At 55.6% G+C, this 24,453-nt stretch overlaps 4 protein-coding genes across 6 annotated transcripts; 3 read left to right on the top strand and 1 right to left on the bottom strand.

Moving 5' to 3' along the window:
* The first annotated feature begins 118 nt into the window (after window positions 1-118).
* Window positions 119-8,203, top strand: LOC110482654 (6-phosphofructo-2-kinase/fructose-2,6-bisphosphatase). 2 transcript variants are annotated; one of them, XM_077789758.2, is made up of 14 exons: window positions 119-293; window positions 1,481-1,606; window positions 1,695-1,791; window positions 1,870-1,936; window positions 2,083-2,157; window positions 2,914-2,970; window positions 4,072-4,193; window positions 4,265-4,472; window positions 6,135-6,281; window positions 6,381-6,485; window positions 6,559-6,688; window positions 7,170-7,232; window positions 7,893-7,957; window positions 8,086-8,203. In XM_077789758.2, the coding sequence occupies exons 1-14, from the start codon at window positions 266-268 to the stop codon at window positions 8,143-8,145; spliced, it is 1,350 nt and encodes a 449-aa protein (XP_077645884.2). In that variant the 5' UTR covers window positions 119-265; the 3' UTR covers window positions 8,146-8,203. The 2 variants fall into 2 exon arrangements, 1 of the variants encoding a protein (XP_077645884.2); XR_014950553.1 differs by lacking the exon at window positions 8,086-8,203 and having other exon boundaries at window positions 6,167-6,281; window positions 7,893-7,958.
* On the bottom strand, window positions 8,170-11,073 carry LOC110482655 (non-structural maintenance of chromosomes element 3 homolog). 2 transcript variants are annotated; one of them, XM_085563838.1, is made up of 10 exons: window positions 10,829-11,073; window positions 10,647-10,718; window positions 10,490-10,553; window positions 10,324-10,403; window positions 10,157-10,251; window positions 9,068-9,147; window positions 8,940-8,982; window positions 8,801-8,863; window positions 8,434-8,558; window positions 8,170-8,348 (listed from the first exon to the last, which is right to left on the bottom strand). In XM_085563838.1, exons 1-10 carry the CDS (start codon window positions 10,868-10,870, stop codon window positions 8,185-8,187), a joined length of 828 nt encoding a protein of 275 aa, XP_085419964.1. In that variant the 5' UTR covers window positions 10,871-11,073; the 3' UTR covers window positions 8,170-8,184. The 2 variants fall into 2 exon arrangements, with proteins under 2 accessions (XP_085419964.1, XP_021407747.3); XM_021552072.4 differs by having other exon boundaries at window positions 8,218-8,348; window positions 8,434-8,548.
* A 2,196-nt stretch (window positions 11,074-13,269) lies between these two features.
* Window positions 13,270-16,814, top strand: TRMT112 (tRNA methyltransferase activator subunit 11-2). The gene is made up of 4 exons (XM_021552066.3): window positions 13,270-13,373; window positions 14,365-14,466; window positions 15,831-15,923; window positions 16,018-16,814. Exons 1-4 carry the CDS (start codon window positions 13,293-13,295, stop codon window positions 16,117-16,119), a joined length of 378 nt encoding a protein of 125 aa, XP_021407741.3. The 5' UTR covers window positions 13,270-13,292; the 3' UTR covers window positions 16,120-16,814.
* A 746-nt stretch (window positions 16,815-17,560) lies between these two features.
* On the top strand, window positions 17,561-23,231 carry BANF1 (barrier to autointegration nuclear assembly factor 1). The gene is made up of 3 exons (XM_077789757.2): window positions 17,561-17,620; window positions 19,792-19,922; window positions 21,974-23,231. Exons 2-3 carry the CDS (start codon window positions 19,797-19,799, stop codon window positions 22,118-22,120), a joined length of 273 nt encoding a protein of 90 aa, XP_077645883.1. The 5' UTR covers window positions 17,561-17,620; window positions 19,792-19,796; the 3' UTR covers window positions 22,121-23,231.
* The last annotated feature ends 1,222 nt before the right edge of the window (window positions 23,232-24,453 follow it).

Genomic DNA, 24,453 nt, shown 5'->3' with positions numbered 1-24,453 from the left:
TGGATTTCTGGGGGGGGATAATCCCACCACCCCAAAATAAGATTGGGGAGGGGGAGACCCGGGGAAGGGTGGGCGGCACTCCCGGGTTGAGACCCCCGGGAGCGGCACCGGGACTCCGGGAACGGCACCGGGACCCCGGAGGTGTCGCGGTCCGGTGGCCCCGGGGGCGGCCCCGCCGGTGCCCCGCTCGTCCCTCCCAGCCCGGCCCGCGGCCAGGGTGTAAAGTTACCCTCGACCTTCCCGGGGGGCACGGCCAGCCCCCAAAATGGAGCAGAAATCACCCAAAATCCCAGGTGCGAGGTGGGGGGGGCGAATTTTGGGGGGGGGGGACAGTGACAGTGACAGGGGTGGATGGCAAGGACCACCCCCCAAAAAAAATAAATTAAAAATTGGGTGCTCTGGGTGGGGTTTTGTACCCCTCGAGGGAGAAGGGGATTGGGGGGTGGGATTTGGGGGGGCACAGAGGGAAAATGTCACCCCTGGGGTGCACGGAGTGGGGATTTCCCCTTTTAGGGCATTTTTTAAACCAAAATTGGGGTGCGGGAGGGATTTGGGGGTGCGAAAAGGAATTTGGGGAGGTGTGTGGGGGGGGAAATCCCCCCCAAACCCACCCCATAGAGGGATTTCCTCTTTTAGGGGAGGTTTTGGTACCCAAAATTGGGGTGCAGGAGGGATTTGGGGGTACAAAATTGATTTTGGGGAGGTCTGGGGGGGGGAAATCCCCCCCAAACCCACCCCATAGAGGGATTTCCCCTTTTAGGGCAATTTTTTAACCAAAATTGGGGCGCGGGAGGGATTTGGGGGCACAAAAAGGAATTTGGGGAGGTCTGGGGGGGGGTTGGGATTTTGGAATTTGGGGTGGGGGGACACAGAGGTGTTGGGAGAGGGAAAATCCCACCCCAAACCCACCCCATAGTGGGGATTTCCCCTTTTAGGGCAATTTTTTTAAACCAAAATTGGGGTGCAGGAGGGATTTGGGGGCGCAAAAAGGAATTTGGGGAGGTCTGGGGGGGAGGTTTGGAATTTGGGGTGGGGGACACAGAGGGAAAATTCCACCCTTAGGGGTACACGGAGTGGGGATTTCCCCTTTTTGGGAATTTTTTAAACCAAAATTGGGGTGCGGGAGGGATTTGGGGGTGCAAAAAGGAATTTGGGGAGGTCTGGGGGGGGGAAATCCCCCCCAAACCCACCCCATAGAGGGAATTTCCCCTTTTAGGGCAATTTTTTAACCAAAATTTGGGTGCAGGAGGGATTTGGGGGTGCAAAAAGGAATTTGGGGAGGGTTGAAATTTGGGGTGGGGGGACACAGAGGTGCTGGGAGAGGGAAAATCCCCCCCAAACCCACCCCATAGAGGGATTTCCCCTTCTAGGGGAGGTTTTTTTAACAAAAATTGGGGCGCAGGCGGAATTTGGGGGTACAAAATTGATTTTTTTTGGGGGGGTGGTGGTGTTGTCCCCCCCCTCTAAATACCCCCCGCAGCCTGCGTGCCTCAGTTTACCAACTGCCCCACCATGGTGATCCTGGTGGGTTTACCCGCCCGGGGCAAAACCTACATCTCCCGCAAACTCACCCGCTACCTCAACTGGATCGGCACCCCGACTCGCGGTGAGTGATTTTGGGGGGTCGGGAGAGGCACCCCAAAATATTTAGGGGTGTCCCTAACCCCCCCCCACCCTCCTCCGCCATTCCGCAGTGTTCAACGTGGGGGAATACCGCAGGGAAGCCGTGCCCAACTACAAAAATTACGAATTTTTCCGCCACGATAACCCCGAGGGGGTGGAAATCCGCAGGTTAGGTTTGGGAAAAAAGGGGGGGAATTTTTTTGGGGTGCGTTTGAAGCAGTTGCACCCCCAAAAAAAATGTTCCAGGCATTGCGCTCTGGCCGCCCTCAAGGATGTCCGCGCTTACCTGAGCTCCGGGGAGGGGCAGGTGGCGGTAAGAGAACCCCCAAAAAATTAAAAAAAAACCCAAAAAATTAAAAATGAAACCCTCCGTGGGTAAACTTGGCCCCAAATATTTTTTTGGGGGGGGTTTAAAATTCTCACCACGCACCAAAAAAAAATAATGAAATAAAATAAAAGGTGTTCGATGCCACCAACACCACGCGGGAGCGGCGGGAAGTGATCCTGGAGTTCGCCAAGGAGAACGGGTACAAGGTAGGATCGGGGAATTTTGGGGTTCGTGAGGGATTTTGGGGGGTTTTAATGAGGAGTTTTGGGGTTTGTGAGGAGTTTTGGGGGGGTTTTGAGGAGTTTTGGGGGGGTTTTGAGGAGTTTTGGGGGGTTTAATGAGGAATTTTGGGGTTTGTGAGGAATTTGGGGGGGTTTATGATGAATTTTGGGGTTCGTGAGGAGTTTTGGGGGGTTTAATGAGGAATTTTTGGGGTTTGTGAGGAATTTTGGGGTTTGTGAGGAATTTTAGGGCTCATGATGAATTTTGGGGTTTTTGAAGAGTTTTGGGGGGTTTAATGAGGAATTTTGGGGGGTTCATGATGAATTTTGGGGTTCGAGGGGAGTTTTGGGGGGCTGTGAGGAATTTTGGGGAGTTTGTGAGGAATTTTGGGGGGTTCATGATGAATTTTGGGGTTCATGATGAATTTTGGGGGGCTGTGAGGAATTTTGGGGTTCATGATGAATTTTGGGGGGCTGTGAGGAATTTTGGGGGGTTTTTTGGGGGGCGGCTGCTTGGGGTGGGGTCTTGGGTACGTTGGGGGGGTGGCAAAAATTTTGGGGGTGCCCAAAGATTGGGGGGTGACAATTTTGGGTGTCACAGGACGGGAGGTGACAGTTTTGGGGTGGTGGCACCAGTTTTGGGGTGTCACAGGACGGGAGGTGACAGTTTTGGGTGTCACAGGACAGGGAGGTGACAGTTTTGGGGTGTCACCGACCGGGGGTGTCACCCGTCCCCCCCAGGTCCTGTTCGTGGAGTCCATCTGTGACGACCCCACCATCATCGAGGAGAACATCAAGGTGAGACAACGGGACCTGAGGTGACAACTGGGGCTGGAGGTGACAACTGGGGCTGGGAGGTGACAACGGGACCTGAAGGTGACAACTGGGGCCAGGAGGTGACAACTGGAGCTGAAGGTGACAACTGGGGCCAGGAGGTGACAACGGGACCTGAAGGTGACAACTGGGGCCAGGAGGTGACAACTGGAGCTGAAGGTGACAATAAGGACCTGGAGGTGACAAATGGGGTATGGAGGTGACAACAGGGACCCGGATGTGACAATTGGGGCTGGGAAGTGTCAGCTGGGACCTGAGGTGACAACAGGAACCTGGAGGTGACAACGGGAGCTGAAGGTGATAATGGAGACCTGGAGGTGACAAATGGGGCATGGAGGTGACAGCTGGGGCTGGAGGTGACAACAGGAACCCAGAGGTGACAACTGGGGCTGGGAGGTGACAATTGCAGCCAGGAGTGACAGCTGGGGCCTGGAGGTGACAAGGACCCGGAGGTGACAGCTGGGGCCTGGAGGTGACAACAAGGACCCGGAGGTGACAGCTGGGGCTGGGAGGTGACAACAAGGACTTGGAGGTGACAACTGGGGCCGGGAAGTGTCAGCTGGGACCTGAGGTGACAACAGGAACCTGGAGGTGACAACAAGGACCTGGAGGTGACAACAGGAACCCAGAGGTGACAGCTGGGGCCTGGAGGTGACAAGAAGAACCTGGAGGTGACAGTTGGGGCTGGGAGGTGACAACAGGAACCTGGAGGTGACAAGGACCCAGAGATGACAGCTGGGGCTGGAGGTGACAACAAGGACTTGGAGGTGACAACTGGGGCCGGGAAGTGTCAGCTGGGACCTGAGGTGACAACAGGAGCCTGGAGGTGACAACTGGGGCTGGAGGTGACAACAAGGACCTGGAGATGACAAATGGGGCTGGGAGGTGACAACAAGGACTTGGAGGTGACAACAAGGACTTGGAGGTGACAATTGGGACCCAGAGGTGACAGCTGGGGCTGGGAGGTGACAATTGGGACCCAGAGGTGACAATTGGGACCCAGAGGTGACAGCTGGGGCTGGTGGACACCTCGCCCCCCCCAAACGCCGCGTCCCCCCACCCCAGCAAGTGAAGCTGAGCAGCCCCGACTACAAGGGCCGCGGGCAGGACGAGGCCGTGGCCGATTTCCTGAAGCGCATCGAGTGCTACAAGGCCACCTACGAACCCCTGGACGACGAGCTGGACAGGTGAGCCCCCGCCCCACGCCCGTCCTGACCCGAGGTGTGACCCCTCCCCAAAAACATCCCTTCCTCCCCAGCGGGCTGTCCTACATCAAGATCTTCGACGTGGGCGTGCGGTACCTGGCGAACCGCGTGCAGGGCCACGTGCAGAGCCGCACCGTCTACTACCTGATGAACATCCACGTCACGCCCCGCACCATCTACCTGAGCCGCCACGGCGAGAGCCTGCTCAACCTGCAGGGCCGCATCGGAGGAGACGCGGGGCTGTCCCCTCGTGGGCAGCAGGTGGGGTTGGGGGCGGCCAGGTGTGCAGGGACACACCTGGGGGACACGGGGATGTCCCCTGGTGGGTACCAGGTGGGGTCGGGGGTGGCCAGGTGTGCAGGGAGACCTGGGGCTGTCCCCTCGTGGGCAGCAGGTGGGGTCAGGGCAGGCCAGGTGTGCAGGGACACACCTGGGGGACACGGGGATGTCCCCTCGTGGGCAGCAGGTGGGGTCAGAGCTGGCCAGGTGTGCAGGGACACACCTGGGGGACATGGGGGTGTCCACTCGTAGGCAGCAGGTGGGGACAGAGCCAGCCAGGTGTGCAGGGACACACCTGGGGGATGTGGGGATGTCCCCTCGTGGGCAGCAGGTGGGGTTGGGGGCGGCCAGGTGTGCAGGGACACACCTGGGGCATGTGGGGACGTTCTCCTGCAGGTACCAGGTGGGGTCAGAGCCACCTCAGCGTGCAGGGACACACCTGGGGATGTCCCCTCGTGGGCAGCAGGTGGGGTCGGGGGCGGCCAGGTGTGGAGGGACCCACCTGGGGGACACGGGGCTGTCCCCTCGTGAGCAGCAGGTGGGGTCGGGGGTGGCCAGGTGTGCAGGGACACACCTGGGGATGTCCCCTCATGGGCAGCAGGTGGGGTTGGGGGCGGCCAGGTGTGCAGGGACACACCTGGGGGACACGGGGATGTCCCCTGGTGGGCAGCAGGTGGGGTCGGGGCCGGCCAGGTGTGCAGGGACACACGTGGGGATGTCCCCTCATGGGCAGCAGGTGGGGTCAGAGCCAGCTGAACCTGCAGGGACACACCTGGGGATGTCCCCCTGTAGGTACCAGGTGGAGCTAAGGGGGTCAGAGCCAGCCAGGTGTGCAGGGACACACCTGGGGATGTCCCCTCGTGGGCAGCAGGTGGGGTCAAAGCTGGCCAGGTGTGCAGGAACACACCTGGGGGACATGGGGATGTCCCCCCGTGGGTACCAGGTGGGGTCAGAGCCGGCCAGGTGTGCAGGGACACACCTAGGGGATGTCCTCTGGTGGGCAACAGGTGGGGTCAGAGCCAGCTCAACCTGCAGGGACACACCTGGGGGACATGAGGATGTCCCCCTGTAGGTACCAGGTGGAGCTAAGGAGGTCAGAGCCAGCCAGGTGTGCAGGGACACACCTGGGGCTGTCCCCTGGTGTGACAGGGTGGGATCAGAGCCCACCAGGTGTGCAGGGACACACCTGGGGCTGTCCCCTCGTGGGACAGGGTGGGATCAGAGCCCACCAGGTGTGCAGGGACACACCTGGGGCTGTCCCCTGGTGTGACAGGGTGGGATCAGAGCCCACCAGGTGTGCAGGGACACACCTGGGGCTGTCCCCTGGTGTGACAGGGTGGGATCAGAGCCCGCCAGGTGTGCAGGGACACACCTGGGGGACATGGACATGTCCCCTGGTGGGCACCAGGTGGGGTCAGAGGTACCTCAGCCTGTAAGGACACACCTGGGGCTGTCCCCTGGTGTGACAGGGTGGGATCAGAGCCCGCCAGGTGTGCAGGGACACACCTGGGGCTGTCCCCTGGTGTGACAGGGTGGGATCAGAGCCCACCAGGTGTGCAGGGACACACCTGGGGCTGTCCCCTGGTGTGACAGGGTGGGATCAGAGCCCACCAGGTGTGCAGGGACCCCTCCCACCCCTCCCAGTACGCGCAGGCGCTGGCGCGCTTCATCCGCAGCCAGGACCTCCGCGAGCTGAAGGTGTGGACCAGCCACATGAGGAGAACCATCGAGACGGCCGAGGCGCTGGGCGTGCCCTACGAGCAGTGGAAGGCCCTCAACGAGATCGACGCCGTGAGCCCCACCCCGATTTTGGGTTGTTTTTTTTTTGGGGGGGGAAACACCCCAAATTAACCCCTGAAATCCCCCCCCCCCAACGCCGCTGTCCCGCAGGGGGTCTGCGAGGAGATGACCTACGAGGAGATCCAGGAGAGGTACCCCAAGGAGCTGGCGCTGAGGGACCAGGACAAATATCGCTACCGCTACCCCAAGGGCGAGGTGAGCCCCGAAAATGCCCCCAAAAAATTGGGGGGCAGAGGTTTTGGGGACACCCCCTAAACCTTCTCCGCAGTCCTACGAGGACCTGGTGCAGCGGCTGGAGCCGGTCATCATGGAGCTGGAGCGGCAGGAGAACGTTCTGGTCGTCTGCCACCAGGCTGTGATGCGCTGCCTGCTGGCCTACTTCCTGGACAAGAGTGCAGGTGACAGCTGGGGACAGCTGGGGACAGCTGGGGACAGCTGGGGACAGCTGGGGACAACTGGGGACAGCTGGGGACAGCCAGGGGACAGCTGGGGACAAACAGGGGACAGCTGGGGACAGCTGGGGACAGCTGGGGACAACTGGGGACAGCTGGGGAAAGTTGGGGACAGCTGGGGACAGCCAGGGGACAGCTGGGGACAGCTGGGGACAAACAGGGGACAGCTGGGGACAGCCAGGGGACAGCTGGGGACAGCTGGGGACAGCTGGGGACAGCCAGGGGACAGCTGGGGACAGCTGGGGAAAGTTGGGGACAACCAGGGGACAGCTGGGGACAGCTGGGGACAGCTGGGGGACAGTTGGGGACAGCTGGGGAAAGTTGGGGACAACTGGGGACAGCTGGGGACATTTGGGGACACCTGGGGACAGTTGGGGACAGCCCAGAGCTGCAGTGGCCACCCGAGTTCCCTCAAACCCCTCCCCAGATGAGCTGCCCTACCTCAAGTGCCCCCTGCACACGGTGCTGAAGCTGACGCCCGTGGCCTACGGTGAGTGGGGTCACCCCAAAAAGGGATTGTTCCCCATGTCCCACCCCAAATTTGGGGACAATCCCCCCAAAAAGGGATTGTTCCCCAAATCCACCCCAAATTTGGGGACAATCCCCCCAAAAAGGGATTGTTCCCCATGTCCCACCCCAAATTTGGGGACGAACCCCCCAAAAAGGGACTGTTCCCCAAATCCACCCCAAATTTGGGGACAATCCCCCCAAAAAGGGACTGTTCCCCAAATCCACCCCAAATTTGGGGACAATCCCCCCAAAAAGGGACTGTTCCCCATGTCCCACCCCAAAATTGGGACAATCCCCCCCCAAAAAATGATTGTTCCCCATGTCCCACCCCAAATTTGGGGACAAATTCCCCCAAAAAGGGACTGTTCCCCATGTCCTACCCCAAAATTGTCACAATCCCCCCAAAAAGTGATTGTTCCCCCTGTATCCCACCCCAAAATTGGGACAATCCCCCCAAAAAAGGGACTGTTCCCCCTGTCCCACCCCAAATTTGGGGACAAACCCCCCAAAAAGGGACTGTTCCCCCTGTCCCACCCCAAAATTGGGACAATCCCCCCAAAAAGGGATTGTTCCCCCTGTGTCCCACCCCAAAATTGGGACAAATCCCCCCAAAAACCGCTCCCTTCTTCCCCTGGAACAGGGTGTGAGGTCGAGCCCGTCTTCCTCAACATCGAGGCAGTGAACACCCACCGGGCACGACCCCAGGTCAGAGCCCCCATCCCCAAATCCACCCCAAAAAGTGGGTGCAGAGCACCTTAACCCCCCCAAATAACTGAGGGGGGTGTTAAATTTTGGGGAGATCCCCCCCAAAACCCCCCATTTCCACCCCACAGAACGTCGACATCAACCGCACCGCAGCCGATGCCCTCAACACCGTCCCCGAGCACTTCTGAGAGATCCCTTGGGGGAAAAGGGGAGCCCCCACCCCAAAATTAAACCTTGGACAACCAAGCAGAGCCTGAAAATTTGGGGAGGGGGCTGCAAACCAACGGGCTGCCTTTATTTTTTTGGGGTGGGGTGGGGAAGGGGGTCAGGTTGTGGCTTTGTTGGCCTCGCTGTATTGGCTCGCCCAAAATTTGGGGTCTTTGCCCTGCATCTGAACGGGAGAAAAACAGGGGAGGGGGCATCAAATCGAGCCCCCCAAAAAAACTCAGAGATGCCCCCCATGAGCACGGCCTCACCTTGGCCACGAAGTTCAGCACGTCCTTCTTGGAGGTTTCCTTCTCTGCCCGTGGGCCCCACTGGTACTTGAATTCGGGGGGGTCCGTCAGGGGGATGGCGGTGGTCTCCAGGTACCTGCGGAGGGCTGGGTGGTTTTTGGGGTGCACAAAGGTTTTTTTTGGGTTTTTTTGGGGGTGTCCAGCGCTGCCCCGACCCCGTGAGGAAGCCTTGGAGCCACGGGGTGTGGGGGGCTGCGGGTTTTTGCTCTGCGGTGTGGTATAAACAGCCCGGCCGAGGCTGGCACCGAGGCCGCTCTGGGCACACCGGGAAGGGACATGGGGGGACCCCCACGCTGCACCCCCAAATTCCAGCCCGCTCCCAACTCACTTCTGCCGCACAAACTCCTCCGTCACCAGCTTCCGGACGTCCCCGAAGACGCCGTGCTGCTTCCTAAGGAGGGGGGCTAGTGAGGGGTGGCACTGAGTAGCCCACCCACCCATTTCGGGGGTCCCCGGCCGGATCCTACCCGGGGTAGACACGGAGCAAGTGCAGGAATTCCCACAGAGCACCTGGAAAAACAAAAGGGGTGCAAAGTGAGCGGGGTGCAAAGTGGAAAAAGTGGGGGACGGGGTGGGGGTTTTGGGGAGAACTCACTGTCTTTGACGGAGTTGCCCTTCATGAAGATGAAGCTGAGGATGACTAAGAGGAGCCCCATCTTCTCCTGCTCCTTGCCCCTGAGGTGCACACAGGAGTGGTCAGGTGGTGGGGTTGGTGGCCCTCCTAAAATTTGGGGACAAAGTGCCCCAAAAAGGGACTGTCCCCCCCCAGAAACCCTCCCCAAAATAGGGATACTTACCCCTAAAAAGGAAATTTGTATCCCTCCTAAAAATGAGGACAAAGTGCCCCAAAAAGGGACTGTCCCCCCCCAGAAACCCTCCCCAAAATGGGGATAATTACCCCTAAAAAGGAAATTTGTGTCCCTCATAAATTGGGGAAAAAGTGCCCCAAAAAGGGACTGTCCCCCCCCCAGAAACCCTCTCCAAAATGGGGATCATTTCCCCTAAAAACGAAATTTGTGTCCTATGTAAAATTGGGGACAAAGTGTCCCAAAAAGGGACTGTCCCCCCCCAGAAACCCTCCCCAAAATGGGGATAATTACCCCTAAAAAGGAAATTTGTGTCCCTCATAAATTGGGGAAAAAGTGCCCCAAAAAGGGACTGTCCCCCCCCAGAAACCCTCCCCAAAATGGGGATCATTTCCCCTAAAAACGAAATTTGTGTCCTATGTAAAATTGGGGACAAAGTGCCCCAAAAAGGGACTGTCCCCCCCAAGAAACCCTCCCCAATATGGGGATCATTTCCCCCAAAAAGGAAATCTGTGGCCCTCCTAAAATTGGGGACAAAGTGCCCCAAAAAGGGACTGTTCCCCAAATCCACCCCAAATTTGGGGACAATCCCCCCAAAAAGGGACTGTTCCCCAAATCCACCCCAGATTTGGGGACAATCCCCCCAAAAAGGGACTGTTCCCCATGTCCCACCCCAGATTTGGGGACGAACCCGCCAAAAAGGGATTGTTCCCCCTGTCCCACCCCAAATTTGGGGACAATCCCCCCCAAAAAGGGACTGTTCCCCAAATCCACCCCAAATTTGGGGACAATCTCCCCAAAAAGGGACTGTTCCCCGTGTCACCCGTGTGGGGCTGGAATCACCCAGGGGTGCACCCATGGGTGCTGCATCCCCTCACCTGCACAGGAGCTCGCCCTGGGCGCAGGGCAGGTTATTGATGAGGATGTAAATGTGGCGTTTGGCATCGATCTCCACCAGCTGCAGCCCAAAAACCTGCGGGAGGACAAGGATTAATCCAAAGGTTAATCCCCCCCAAAACCTTCCCCCTTTCCGTGCTGCCCCCACCTCCTGCAGGGTCCTGTCTGTCCTTTTAATGATTTCCGAGTAGGCATCCTTGTATTCCCGGATTATATTCTTCAGGATATCTATGGAAAACACACAGGGAACGCTGAGAGAGGTCGGAGCTCTGAGCCAGGAAGGATTTCGGGGTTTAAACACCGCGGAAACGCACCTGCCCTCTTGATAGGAATCTTCTTCTGGTCCTTGACGAGCAGGAACTGCACCAGCTCGCTCACCTGTGGGGACAAGGAGCAGGGAAGGGCGAGGGTTGATAGCAAAAGGATGCAGAGAAAGGGACTGCGGGAGCAGAGGGGATCACCGCAATCCACCTTCTGGTTCAGCTGCTCCGGCGAGCGCCGCTCCACCTGCGTCGGGATGAAATCATCCTCCCCGTCGGGCAGCTGAGGGGAAACGACGGGAAAAGCGGGGCGAGGTGATGACAGAGAGCGGCAGCAGCCAAAAGAGCGAATGAGGGGAGAACGGGGGGCGTGGCGGGGCAGCCGCCTCTCACCTGAGAGCAGCCGAGCCCTTTGCTGCGCTTGCGCTGAGACATTCCTCACGGCAGCTCTGAGAGGAAAAAAGCACCGGATGGGTTAAAACAGCCACCAGAGCACTCCTGAGGCCGCCCCGCGCGTTCCACCCTCAGCAGGGCCGCAAAAAAGGAAAAAAAAACCCATCCAAGGCCCGGACAACGACGCGGCCGGGACGAGAACCGTCCCGCACCGCGCTCCGCCCGCGACTGCGCCGGCCCCGCCCACACCCGCCGGCCCCGCCCGCGCCAGCGCCGCTTCCCATTGGTCCAGCCGCCGCACGCCCCGCCTACCATCCCAACCCCGCGTCGCGATTGGTCGAGAGCCCGAGTTCGCCCCGCCCTCCCCCCGGCGCGCGCCGGGCGAGACTCGCGCTCTTCCCCCCCCCCCGCACCAACCTGAGGGGGGCGAAAAAGGCGGGAAAAGGGCGGCGCGCGCGGGCCCCGCCCCCTTCCCCTCACGGCGGCGAAAATGGCGGGAAAAGAGCGGTAAAAAGGTTATAAAATTAATAACTTAATTATAGCGACAAATAATTAGAGTTAGGACAGCTGCAAGCCGATAAAAAACAGAGATTTACTGTTTTTATAACCATTATGTTGGTATTATTAAACTTTGTTTGCTGGGGGGGGTTGGGGTCCCCACCCTGTGAAAAATGTGAATTTTATGATTGGTTTTTCGCAAATATTGAAATAAATATTACACGCGTAATCAATTCTCTTCAGGAGCGCATTAAATATATTTTCAGGTTTGTAAAACCACCGATCACTTGGTTTATAAAATTTAAAAACTTAATAGTAAAACGCTTGTTAAAAAATACAATTATTTGCTTTTTAGCATCTTGGAATCGCCGTAACTGTAAGTATTTTATTACTGTAATTGCATTACTATTTTTATAGTATTTTTATGTATTTTTAATTTATATTTACTATTTTTATAGCCATTTTATTCTTATTAGATTTATAAAAATTTAAAAATTTTTCACAGGGTTTTTCCTTATTTCTGCAACTCCGTTTTTGGGGGTTTCTCTTTGATTTCTGGGGGTGAAAAATGTGAATTTTATGATTGGTTTTTTGCAAATATTAAAATGAATATTACACGAGTAATTAATTCTCTTCAGGAGCACATTAAATATGTTTTCAGGTTTATAAAACCTCCAATCACTTGGTTTTTAAAAATTTAAAAACTTAATAATGAAGCGCTTATTAAAAAATACAATAATTTGCTTTTTATCATCTGGTAATTGCCCTAACTCTAAGTATTTTATTAGTGTAATTGCATTACTATTTTTATAGTATTTTTATATATTTTTAATTTCTATTTACTATTTTCATAGCCATTTTATTACTGTTAGATTTATGAAATTTTAAAGATTTTTCACAGGGTGTTTCCTTATCTCCGCAACTCTGCTTTTGGGGTTTCTCTTTGATTTCTGGGGGTGTTGGGAATAAATAAATTGAATTTGTGCCCCCGCCTTTGTCTCTGGTTTGGGTTGGATTTGGGGGCCTCAAGGAGGGTTTTATGAATTGTAGTTAATTGTAAATAATTTTAATTGATTTTAACTAGCTTTAATGAATTTTAAATAATTTTAAATATTTTATTGAATTTTAAATAATTTTAAATTATTTTAATGAGTTTTAAGTCGTTTTAATTGGCTTATATGAATTTTAATTAATTTTACATGACTTCAATAAATTTTAATTAATATTAAATAATTTTAATTAATTTTATATAGTTTTAAGGAATTTTAAATAATTTTAAATATTTTTAATTATTTTTAAATAATTTTAATTAACTTTTCATAATTTTAAATACTTTTAATTAATTTTATATAGTTTTAATTAATTTTAATTAATTTTTAATAATTTTGATTAATTTTAAATAGCCTTAATTAATTTTAAATAATTTTAAATATTTAAAATTATTTTTAAATAAGTTTAATTCATTTTAATTAACTTTAATTAATTTTAAATAACTTTAATTAATTTTAAATAATTTTAAATATTTTTATTTAGCTTTAAATAGTTTTAATTAATTTTAAATAATCTTAAATATTTTTAATTATTTTAAAATAATTTTAATTAATTTTAAAGTTTTCATTAATTTAAAATCATTTAATTTTTTTAAAATTAATATTAAATAATTTTAATTAATTTTAAATAGCTTAAACTAATTTTAATTAACTTTAATACATTTTAAGTATTTTTAATTTATTTTAAACAGTTTTAATGAATTTTAAATAATTTTAAACGTTTTCAATTAATTTCAAATAATTCTAATTAATTTTAAATCATTTCAATCGATTCGAATCACTTTCCTGTCTCTGCCCCTTTAAGCCAACCCCACCCTCCAGGCCACGCCCACTTCCGGGTTGGCAGCGTCCCGTTGCCGTGGCAACCGCGCGCCTTTCCTGGCCGGAAGTGACGCGCCGGAAGCGGAAGAGGCGCCATGAAGCTGCTGACCCACAACCTGCTGAGCTCCCACGTGCCGGGGCTGCGGCCCGGGGGCGGCTTCCCCCTGAGGATCGAGGTACGGGGGGCTCCCGTTATCCCCGTTCCGTTATCCCAGTCCCCGTTATCCCGGTTCCGTTATCCCAGTCCCCGTTATCCCAGTCCCGTTATCCCATTCCCCATTATCCCAGTATCGTTATCCCAGTCCCTGTTATCCCAGTCCCGTTATCCCCTCCCGTTATCCCAGTCCCCGTTATCCCAGTCGCGTTATCCCAGTCCCGTTATCCCAGTCCCTGTTATCCCCGTTCCGTTATCCCCGTTCCTTTATCCCAGTCCCCGTTATCCCAGTCCCGTTATCCCAGTTCCCGTTATCCCGGTTCCTTCCCGTTATCCCAGTTCCCGTTATCCCCATTCCGTTATCCCAGTCCCCGTTATCCCAGTCCCGTTATCCCAGTCCCCGTTATCCCAGTCCCGTTATCCCAGTCCCGTTATCCCCATTCCGTTATCCCAGTCCCCGTTATCCCAGTCCCGTTATCCCAGTCCCCGTTATCCCAGTCCCGTTATCCCATTCCCGTTATCCCAGTCCCGTTATCCCAGTCCCGTTATCCCCATTCCGTTATCCCAGTCCCCGTTATCCCAGTCCCGTTATCCCAGTCCCCGTTATCCCAGTCCCCGTTATCCCAGTTCCCGTTATCCCAGTTCCCGTTATCCCAGTCCCGTTATCCCCATTCCGTTATCCCAGTCCCCGTTATCCCAGTCCCGTTATCCCAGTCCCGTTATCCCAGTCCCCGTTATCCCAGTCCCCGTTATCCAAGACCCGTTATCCCACTTCCGTTAACCCCTAATGAACCCCATTAACCCCTAATTATCCACTAATTAACCCCTAATGAACCCCGTTAACCCCTAATGAGCCCCGTTAACCCCTAATTAACCCCTAATGAACCCCGTTAACCCCTAATGAGCCCCGTTAACCCCTAATTAACCCCTAATGAACCCTGTTAACCCCTGATGAGCCCCGTTAACCCCTAATTAACCCCTAACGAGCCCGTTCAGCCCGTGGTTGCCCGCAGGCCGCCGAGGTGCGGGAGCGCCCGGTGCCGTTCAACGCCGCCTTCGTGTCCCGCCTGGTGCCGCGGCTGCGCTGGGACGCGCTGAGGGAGGCGGCCGAGAGCGTGAGCAGAACGGGAACGGCGGGAGTGACGGGAATGACAGGAATGACAATGGGAATGACGGGAGTGACAACGGGAGTGACGGGAATGACAATGGGAATGACGGGAGTGACGGGAGTGACAACGGGAGTGACGGGGATACCGGGAGTGACGGGAATAACGGGAGTGATGGGAGTGACAATGGGAATGATGGAAGTGACGGGGATAACGGGAGTGACGGGAGTGACGGGGATAACGGGAGGGACAGGAATGACGGGAATGATGGGAAAGGGGAATGACGGGAATGGGGAATGGGAACGGGAATAACGGGAATGGAGAACGGGAATAACGGGAATGGAGAACGGGAACGGGGAAACAAGAAGGGGAACGGGAATGGGAACGGGAATGGGAAATGGGGAACGGGAATAACAGGAATGGGAACGGGGACAGGAATAACGGGAACCGGGAACGGGAATAATGGGAATGGGAAAGGGGATGGGAATAACGGGGACGAGGAACGGGAATGTGGAATGAGAACAGGAACCAGGGAATGGGAACGGAAATGGGAATGGGAAACAGGAACGGGGAATGGGAACCAGGGAATGGGGAATGGGAATGGGGAACAGGAATGGGAACGGGGAACGGGAACGGGAAATGGGAACCGGGAATGCGGAATTGGAAACGGGAATAATGGGAACGGGAATAACGGGAACTGAGAATGGGGAATGGGAAACGGGAACTGGGAATGGGGAATGGGAATGGAAACTGGAAACGGGAACGGGAATGGGAAATGGGAACCGGGAATGGGAACGGGAATGGGGAATGGGAAACGGGAATCATGGGAATGGGGATAACGGGAACTGGGAATGGGGAATGGGAAACGGGAACTGGGAAAGGGAACGGGAACGGGGAACAGGAACTGGGAACGGGAATGGGGAATGGGAATAACGGAACAGGGAATGGGAATGGGGAACGGGAACTGGAGAACGGGAATGGGGAACGGGAATGGGGAACGGGGAATGGAAACGGGGAACGGGAACCGGGAATGGGAAATGGGGAATGGGAACAGGAACGGGAACGGGGATGGGAACGGAAATGGGAACTGGGGGGGGATTTTGGGGGGATTTGGGACAGTTTTGAGGTCTGGGGGGATTTGGGGGTGATTTTAGGGGGGATTTGGGGGTTATTTTGGGGGGATTTGGGGGCAATTTTGGGGGTCTGGGGGGGATTTTGGGGGTGGTTTTGGGATCTGGAAGTGAATTTTGGTTTCTGGGATGGAATTTTGGGGCCGTTTTTGGGATCTGGGATGGAATTTTGTTTTCTGGGATAGAATTTTGGGGCTCTGGGGGTTCCCCTCTGACCCCTCCCCACTTTTTACCCCCCCAAAGTTGGGGCGCCCCTCGGAGCTGCCCCCCGAGCCCACCCCCGGCTACGAGGCCGACGAGGAATTCCTGCGCCGCCTCCACCACGTCCTCCTCGAGGTCAGCACCCCCCAAAAAACCCCTTTTTGGGGGAGGGGGGATTCCCAAATTTTGGGGACCCCCCCGTGACCCCCAGATTTCCCCCCAACCGCAGGTGGAGGTGCTGGAGGGGTCCCTGCAGTGCCCGGACTCGGGGCGGCGCTTCCCCATCTCCAGGGGGGTCCCAAATCTGCTCCTGACCGAGGACGAAGCCTGAGGGGGGAGTTGGGACCCCCAAATCCACTTGGGGGGGTCCCCAAAATTTGGCTGAGCCCCTCCCCCCAAGGCTGGATCGGCGGGAAAACCCCGAATTCCCACGGTTTTACCCCAAAAACGGGGCTGGAATTTCAGCGATGTTGAAGCGGTGATGGGCGTGGTTCGAGCCTCCTCATTTGCATATTGGGTGTGGCTCCTCCCTTTATGCAAATTAGGAATTCGCTTATTTGCATCTTGAGCGGGAATTGTTTTATTTGCATAACGGGAGAGGAATTTTCCCTTTTTTTTTCCCTCCCAAATTCTCTTTTCTTCTCTCTAAATTTCTTCTTCCTTCCCAAACTTCCCAGTTTTGCCCTAAATCCTTTTATTTTCTTGGAATGTCGCCGTTATTTTTTCCCCAAATCCTTCTTTTTATCCCCAAATCCTCTGACCTTACCCTCAGATTCCTCTCCTTTGTCCCGCTCCCCTCCCTTGTCCCCCAAAATCCGGATTTCACCCCAAAAACTCAACTTTTTGCCTTCTTTTTTTAATATTTTCCCATCAAATCCTTTTTTGTGCCCTAACCCCCTTTTTTTTACCCAAACCTTTCCTTTCTCTTCCTTGTTTTTCCCAAAATCCCATCTCTTTCCCCCATGTTCTACCGTGTTGGATTTGTAATTTTCCCCATCAATTTAATAAAAACCAATTTTAATTTTGGGGTTTTTTGCCCGACATTGAGCCAAAATCGCCTCTTTTGCTCTCTTGGAGGAGAATCCTTTGGGATGGAGGGAACGGGGCGGGGCCAGGAGGGAATTTTGGGACAATGGGGAATCCTCAGGGGTGACTCGGAGCCGCTGTTTGGGAATTTGGGAATCCCTATAAAAACCGAATTTTCCCTATAAAAACCGAATTTTCCCTATAAAAACCGAATTCTACCTATAAAACCCGAATTTTCCCTATAAAAACCTAATTTTCCCTATAAAAAATCCGAATTTTCCCTATAAAAACCTAGTTTTCCCTATAAAAACCAAATTTTCCCTATAAAAAAATACGAATTTTCCCTATAAAAACTGAATTTTCCCTATAAAAACCGCTTGTGCCAGGATGGAGGTGTGGGCATAGGGGAAAACCTCTGCTGAGGCTGATTTATTTTTTCACCCCCAGGGCTCTGTTCTCTCCTTGTGCCTGGCTGGGTACAACTGGATGGCAAAATAAACATTTTTTCATTTTAAATTTGGCCGGACACATTTTCATTTATAACAAAAACCTCTGCTGAGGCTGATTAATTATTGCACACCCCGGGCTCGGCTCTGTCCTTTCCTGGCTAGGTAGAATCTGACCGCAGATAAACTGATTTTTATTTTGAATAAACTCATTTATAACGCCCCGGAAGTCCGGGCTCGTCTCTATGGTCCGGGAGCGCCGCGCGGAAGTGACGCAAGGCCCGCGCGGGCGCCGCCGGAAGTGACGTCAGCGCGCAGCGGCTGAGGCGGGAGCGGCGCTCGGAGCGGCCCGAGGGGACGGTGAGGGGGGGAGGGACCGGGAGGGGACAGAGGGGACACGGAGGGGACAAAGGGGACACGGAGGGCACCGGGAGGGGCGGAAAGGGCCGGGAGGGGAGGAAGGGGAGGGGCGAGTCTGTGAGGGGAGGGAGGGCCGGGGGCGGCCCCTCAGTGTCGGCCCGGTGTCCCCTTAGTGTCACCTCAGTGTCCCCTCAGTGCCACCCCAGTGTCCCCTCAGTGCCACCTCAGTGTCCCCTCAGTGCCACCCCAGTGCGATCTCAGTGTCCCCTCACAGTCCTCTCAGTGTTCCCTCAGTGTCACCTCAGTGCCATCTCAGTGTCACCTTAGTGCCACCTCAGTGTCCCCTCATTTTTTCCTCAGTGCCACCTCAGTGTCCCCTCAGTGCCATCTCCGTGCTCCCTCAGTGCCAACTCACTGTCCCCTCAGTGCCACCTCAGTGTCCCCTCATTGTCTCCTTAGTGCCACCTTAGTGTCCCCTCACTGTCCCCTCACTGCCCCCTTAGTGCCACCTCAGTGTCTCCTCATTGTCCCCTCACTGTCCCCTCAGTCTCCCCTTAGTGCCACCTCAGTGTCCCCTCAATGCCGTCTCATTGTCCCCTCACTGTCCCCTCAGTCTCCCCTTAATGCCACCTCATTGTCCCCTCATTGTCTCCTCAGTGCCACCTCAGTGTCCCCTCACTGTCCCCCCAGTGTTTCCTCATTGTCTCCTCAGTGCCACCTCAGTGTCCCCTCACTGTCCCCCCAGTGTTTCCTCATTGTCTCCTCAGTGTCACCTCAGTGTCCCCTCACTGTCCCCTCACTGTCCCCTCAATGTCCCCCCAGTGTTACCTCATTGTCCCCTCAGTGTCACCTCAGTGTCCCCTCACTGTCCCCTCACTGTCCCCTCAATGTCCCCCCAGTGTCCCCAAAGTGTGCCGTCATTGTCCCCTCAGTGTTCTCTCATTGTCCCCTCATTGCCCCTTAGTGCCACCTCAGTGTCCCCCCAGTGTCCCCTCATTGTCCCCTCACTGTCCCCTCATTGTCCCCTCACTGTCCCCACAGTGTCCCCTGTGTCCCCTCATTGTCCCCTCACTGTCCCCTCAGCATCCCCTCAGTGTCCCCTGAGCTGTCCCCGTGTCCCCTTGATGTCCCCTGAGCTGTCGCCATGTCCCCTCCATGTCCCCTGTCCAGTCCCCGTGTCCCCTCTGTGTCCCCTTTGTGTCCCCTGTCAGTCCCCGTGTCCCCTCAATGTCCTCTGAGTGTCCCCTGGGTGTCCCCTGAGCGTCTCTGGTGTCCCCAAGTCCCCTCAATGTCCCCTGAGTGTCCCGGGTGTCCCCTGAGTGTCCCTTCCATGTCCCCCGAGCTGTCCTCGTGTCTCCTGTCCAGTCCCTGTGTCCCCTGAGCTGTCCCTGTGTCCCTTCAGTGTCCCTGAGTGTCCCCTCCATGTCCCAGTGTCCCCATGTCCCCTGAGTGTCCCTGTGTCCCCTGAGCTGTCCCCTGAGTGTCCCCATGTCCTGGTGTCCCCATGTCCCCTGAGTGTCCCCGTGTCCCCTGAGCATCCCCATGTCCTGGTGTCCCCATGTCCTGGTGTCCCCATGTCCCTGAGTGTCCCTGTGTCCCCTGAGCTGTCCCCTGAGTGTCCCCATGTCCTGGTGTCCCCATGTCCTGGTGTCCCCATGTCCCCTGAGTGTCCCCGTGTCCCCTGAGCGTCCCCATGTCCTGGTGTCCCCATGTCCTGGTGTCCCCATGTCCCTGAGTGTCCCTGTGTCCCCTGAGCTGTCCCCTGAGTGTCCCCATGTCCCGGTGTCCCCTCCATGTCCCCTGAGCTGTCCCCATGTCCCTGAGTGTCCCCATGTCCTGGTGTCCCGTCCATGTCCCCTGAGTGTCCCATGTCCCCAGGCGCCATGTCCTCGACGTCACAGAAGCACCGGGACTTTGTGGCATGCCCGGTGTCCCCATGTCCCCTGAGTGTCCCCTGAGTGTCCCGTGTCCCCTCGATGTCCCCTGAGTGTCCCCTGAGTGTCCCATGTCCCCTCCGTGTCCCCTGAGTGTCCCGTGTCCCCAGGCGCCATGTCCTCAACGTCACAGAAGCACCGGGACTTTGTGGTATGCCCGGTGTCCCCATGTCCCCTGAGTGTCCCCTGAGTGTCCCCGTGTCCCCTCCGTGTCCCCTGAGTGTCCCGTGTCCCCAGGCGCCATGTCCTCGACGTCACAGAAGCACCGGGACTTCGTGGCGGAGCCGATGGGGGAGAAGCCGGTGGGGAGCCTGGCCGGCATCGGGGACGTGCTGGGCAGGAAGCTGGAGGAGAAGGGCTTCGACAAGGTGGGCTGGGACCCTGGGGACACCTGGGGACACTGGGAGACACCTGGGGACACTGAGGGACATTGAGGACAGCAGGGGACACCTGGGGATATCAGGGGACACCTGGGGGAGGATTGGAGACATCTGGGACAGTGAGGGACATTGGGGACAGTGAGGGACACTGGGAACACTTTGGGACTCCTGGGGACACCTGGAGACACTTTGGGACACCTGGGGACACTGAGGGACACCTGGGGACATCGAGGACAGCAGGGGACACCTGGGGACACTTGGGGATACCTTGGGACACCTGGGGACACTTTGGGATCTTTGGGGACAGCACAGGACACCTGGGGGGAATTGGAAACACCTGGGACAGTGAGGGACACCTGGGGACATTGGGGACATCTGGGTACACTGAGGGACACCTGGGGACATTGGGGACAGCAGGGACACCTGGGGATATCAGGAGACACCTGGGGGAGGATTTGAGACATCTGGGACAGTGAGGGACAACAGGGACAGTGAGGGACATTGGGGACAGTGAGGGACACTGGGGACACTTTGGGACTCCTGGGGACACCTGGAGACACTTTGAGACACCTGGGGACACTTTGGGACACCTGGAGACACTTTGGGACACCTGGGGACACTTTGGGACATTGAGGACAGCAGGGGACACCTGGGGATATCAGGGGACACCTGGGGGGGATTGGAGACACCTGGGACAGTGAGGGACACCTGGGGACATCGAGGACAGCAGGGGACACCTGGGGACACTTTGGGACACCTGGGGATACTTTGGGACACCTGGGGACACCTGGGGACACTTTGGGACACCTGGGGACACTTTGGGACATTGAGGACAGCAGGGGACACCTGGGGACACTTTGGGACACCTGGGGACATTGGGGACACTTCAGGACACCTGGGGACACTTTGGGACACCTGGGGACACTGTGGGACACCTGGGGACATTGGGGACACTTCAGGACACCTGGGGACAGCAGGGACACTGAGGGACATTGGGGACACCTGGGGACATTGGGGACACTTTGGGACACTGAGGGACATTGGGGACAGCAGGGAACGGGTTTGGACAAGTGGGGACACTGAGGAAGGGCTCGGGGACATTTGGGGACAGCCTTGGGGACAATCGGGGGTGATGTGGGGACAAGGGGAGGTGGCATGGGGGGACACGGAGTGAGGGGGGTGTGGGGACAACAGGGATGGTGTCGCTGTCACCAGGGCGGTTTGGGGACACAGGGAGGGTGACGGTGACCCTTGGCAGTGTCCCCACGCCCTGGTGACACCGCTGTCCCCTGGCTGTCCCCTCATTGTCCCCCCATTGTCCCCTCGGGTGCTGGGACAGCTCTGGGGTCTCTGTTGGCCACAGGTTTGGGGTGGCACCGGAGCTCTTTGGGGTCACTCAGGCGGGACAGAGGGACCTTGGGTGATGTCCCCATGCCCTGGTGACACCTCTGTCCCCTCCTTGTCCCCTCCTTGTCCCCCTGGCAGGCGTACGTGGTGCTGGGGCAGTTCCTGGTGCTGGGACAGCCCCATAAGGACCAGGGTCTGCAGGGCTGGGGTGTCACCGGAGCTCTTTGGGGTCACTCAGGAGGGACAGAGGGACCCTGGGTGATGTCCCCACGCCCTGGTGACACCTCTGTCCCCTCATTGTCCCCTCATTGTCCCCCCAGCCATTCCTGGTGCTGGGACAGCCCCATAAGGACCAGGGTCTGCAGGGCTGGGGTGGCACCGGAGCTCTTTGGGGTCACTCAGGAGGGACAGAGGGACCTTGGGTGATGTCCCCACGTCCTTGGCAGTGTCCTCACACCCTGGTGACACCACTGTCCCCTCCTTGTCCCCTTGCTGTCCCCCTGGCAGGCGTACGTGGTGCTGGGGCAGTTCCTGGTGCTGGGACAGCCCCATAAGGACCAGGGTCTGCAGGTTTGGGGTGGCACCGGAGCTCTTTGGGGTCACTCAGGAGGGACAGATGGACCTTGGGTGATGTCCCCACGCCCTGGTGACACCTCTGTCCCCTCCTTGTCCCCTCCTTGTCCCCCTGGCAGGCGTACGTGGTGCTGGGGCAGTTCCTGGTGCTGCGCAAGGACGAGGAGCTGTTCCGGGAGTGGCTGAAGGAGACGTGCGGGGCCAACGCCAAACAGAGCCGCGACTGCTCGGGCTGCCTGCGCGAGTGGTGCGACGCCTTCCTCTGAGCCCCCTCCCCAAAAAACGGCACCCCAAAACCCCCAACCCCTCCCTGCACCCCGAAACCCCAGCCCCCGAGCCCCCCAGCCCGTCCCCGCGCCCCCAAAAATCCCCCAAAGTCCCGGCGAGCTCCGGGTGCCGGGCGCTCCTTGGAGGGGCTGGGGGCTCCCCAAAAGCATCCCGGGGGACCCCCAGGGTTCCTCCAGGACCCCCAAAGGAGCTGTGGGGAGCCCAAAACTCACCCAGGGACCCCAAAACTCACCCAGGGACCCCAAAGCAGCTGTGGGGAGCCCAAAACTCACCCAGGGACCCCAAACCAGCTGTGGGGAGCCCAAAATTCACCCAGAGATCCCAAAATCACCTCTGGGGATCCCAAAATTCACCCAGGGACCCCAAACCAGCTGTGGGGAGCCCAAAATTCACCCAGAGATCCCCAAAACTCACCCAGGGACCCCCAAAGCAGCTGTGGGGACCCCAAAACTCACCCAGGGACCCCAAAACTCACCCAGGGACCCCAAAAGTGGCTGTGGGGAGCCCAAAACCACCTCTGGGGATTCCAAAAGCAGGTGTGGGGAGCCCAAAATTCACCCAGGGACCCCAAAAACACCCCTGGGGATCCCAAAATTCACCCAGGGACCCCAAAACCACCTCTGGGGATCCCAAAATTCACCCAGGGACCCCAAAACCACCTCTGGGGATCCCAAAATTCACCCAGAGACCCCCAAACCACCTCTGGGGATCCCAAAATTCACCCCAGGGACCCCAAAACCACCCCAGGGACCCCAAAATTTCCCCAATCTTCCCCAATCCCCCCCCACACACACACACCTACGGGACCCCCAAACCGGTGCTGCCACCCCCAAAACCCATCCCAGCCTGGGGGTCCCCCGGCGCCCCCATCACCCCAAAAGTGCCCACCTCCCCCTCCCCCCACCCCCGGGTGGGATTTTGGGGTGCCGCTCATTTGGGGTGCCCCTCCCCCCCGCCATGAGTGTTATTTTGGGGTGCCCCCACCCCCCCCCTGCATTTTGGGGGGGTCTGTGTTGTTTTGGGGGTGCCCCACCCCCGAGTTTGTTTCTAAACTGATTTTCTAAACAATAAAAGTTTTGCTGTGCTGGAGCTGCACGGGATTTGGGGGGGCTGGGGCAGAATTTTGGGGGCTGGGGCAGAATTTTGGGGCTGGGGGAAGGATTTTGGGGTTTTGGGGCAGAATTTTGGGGTGTTTGGGGCAGAATTTTGGGGCTGGGGAAGGATTTGGGGGTGTTGGGGGAAGGATTTGGGGGTTGGTGGATGAATTTTGGGGTTGGGGACAGAATTTTGGGGTTTTGGGGCAGAATTTTGGGAGTTGGGGGCAGAGTTTTGGGGGTTCGGGACGAATTTTGGGGTTGGGGCAGAATTTTGGGGTTGGGGCAGAATTTTGGGGTTTTGGGGCAGAATTTTGGGTTTGGGGACAGAATTTTGGGGCTGGGGGAAGGATTTTGGGGTTTTGGGGCAGAATTTTGGGATTTGGAGGAGAATTTTGGGGTTGGGGGCAGAATTTTGGGGGGTTGGGGCAGAATTTTGGGATTGGGGGCAGAATTTTGGGGGGTTGGGGCAGAATTTTGGGATTGGGGGCAGAATTTTGGGGTTTGGGACAGAGTTTTGGGGTTGAAGACAAAATTTTCAGGTTGGGGCAGAATTTTGGGGGGTTGGGGCAGAATTTTGGGGTTGGGGCAGAATTTTGGGATTGGGACAGAATTTTGGGGGGTTGGGGCAGAATTTTGGGGTTTTGGGGCAGAATTTTGGGGTTGGGGCAGAATTTTGGGGGGTTGGGGCAGAATTTTGGGATTGGGGCAGAATTTTGGGGGGTTTGGGGCAGAATTTTGGGGTTTGGGACAGAGTTTTGGGGTTGGAGACAAAATTTTCAGGTTGGGGCAGAATTTTGGGGTTGGGCCAGAATTTTGGGGGGGTTGGGGCAGAATTTTGGGGGGTTTGGGGCAGAATTTTTGGGTTGGGGCAGAATTTTGGGTTTTTTGGACAGAATTTCGGGTTTTTTTAACAGAATTTCGGGTTTTTTGGACAGAATTTTGGGTTTTTTGGACAGAATTTCGGGTTTTTTTAACAGAATTTCGGGGTTTTTGGACAGAATTTCGGGTTTTTAACAGAATTTCGGTTTTTTTTAACAGAATTTCGGGTTTTTTGGACAGAATTTCGGTTTTTTTAACAGAATTTCGGGGTTTTTTTAACAGAATTTCGGGTTTTTTAACAGAATTTCGGGTTTTTTGGACAGAATTCCGGTTTCTTTAACAGAATTCCGGGTTTTTTTTAACACAATTCCGTTTTTTTTAACAGAATTCCGGTT

This window comes from Lonchura striata, chromosome 31 (genome assembly GCF_050655825.1).
Source record: "Lonchura striata isolate lonStrDom1 chromosome 31, ASM5065582v1, whole genome shotgun sequence".
In the NCBI taxonomy this organism is placed as follows: Eukaryota; Metazoa; Chordata; class Aves; order Passeriformes; family Estrildidae; genus Lonchura; species Lonchura striata.
This window is presented reverse-complemented; position numbering and strand designations above follow the sequence as displayed.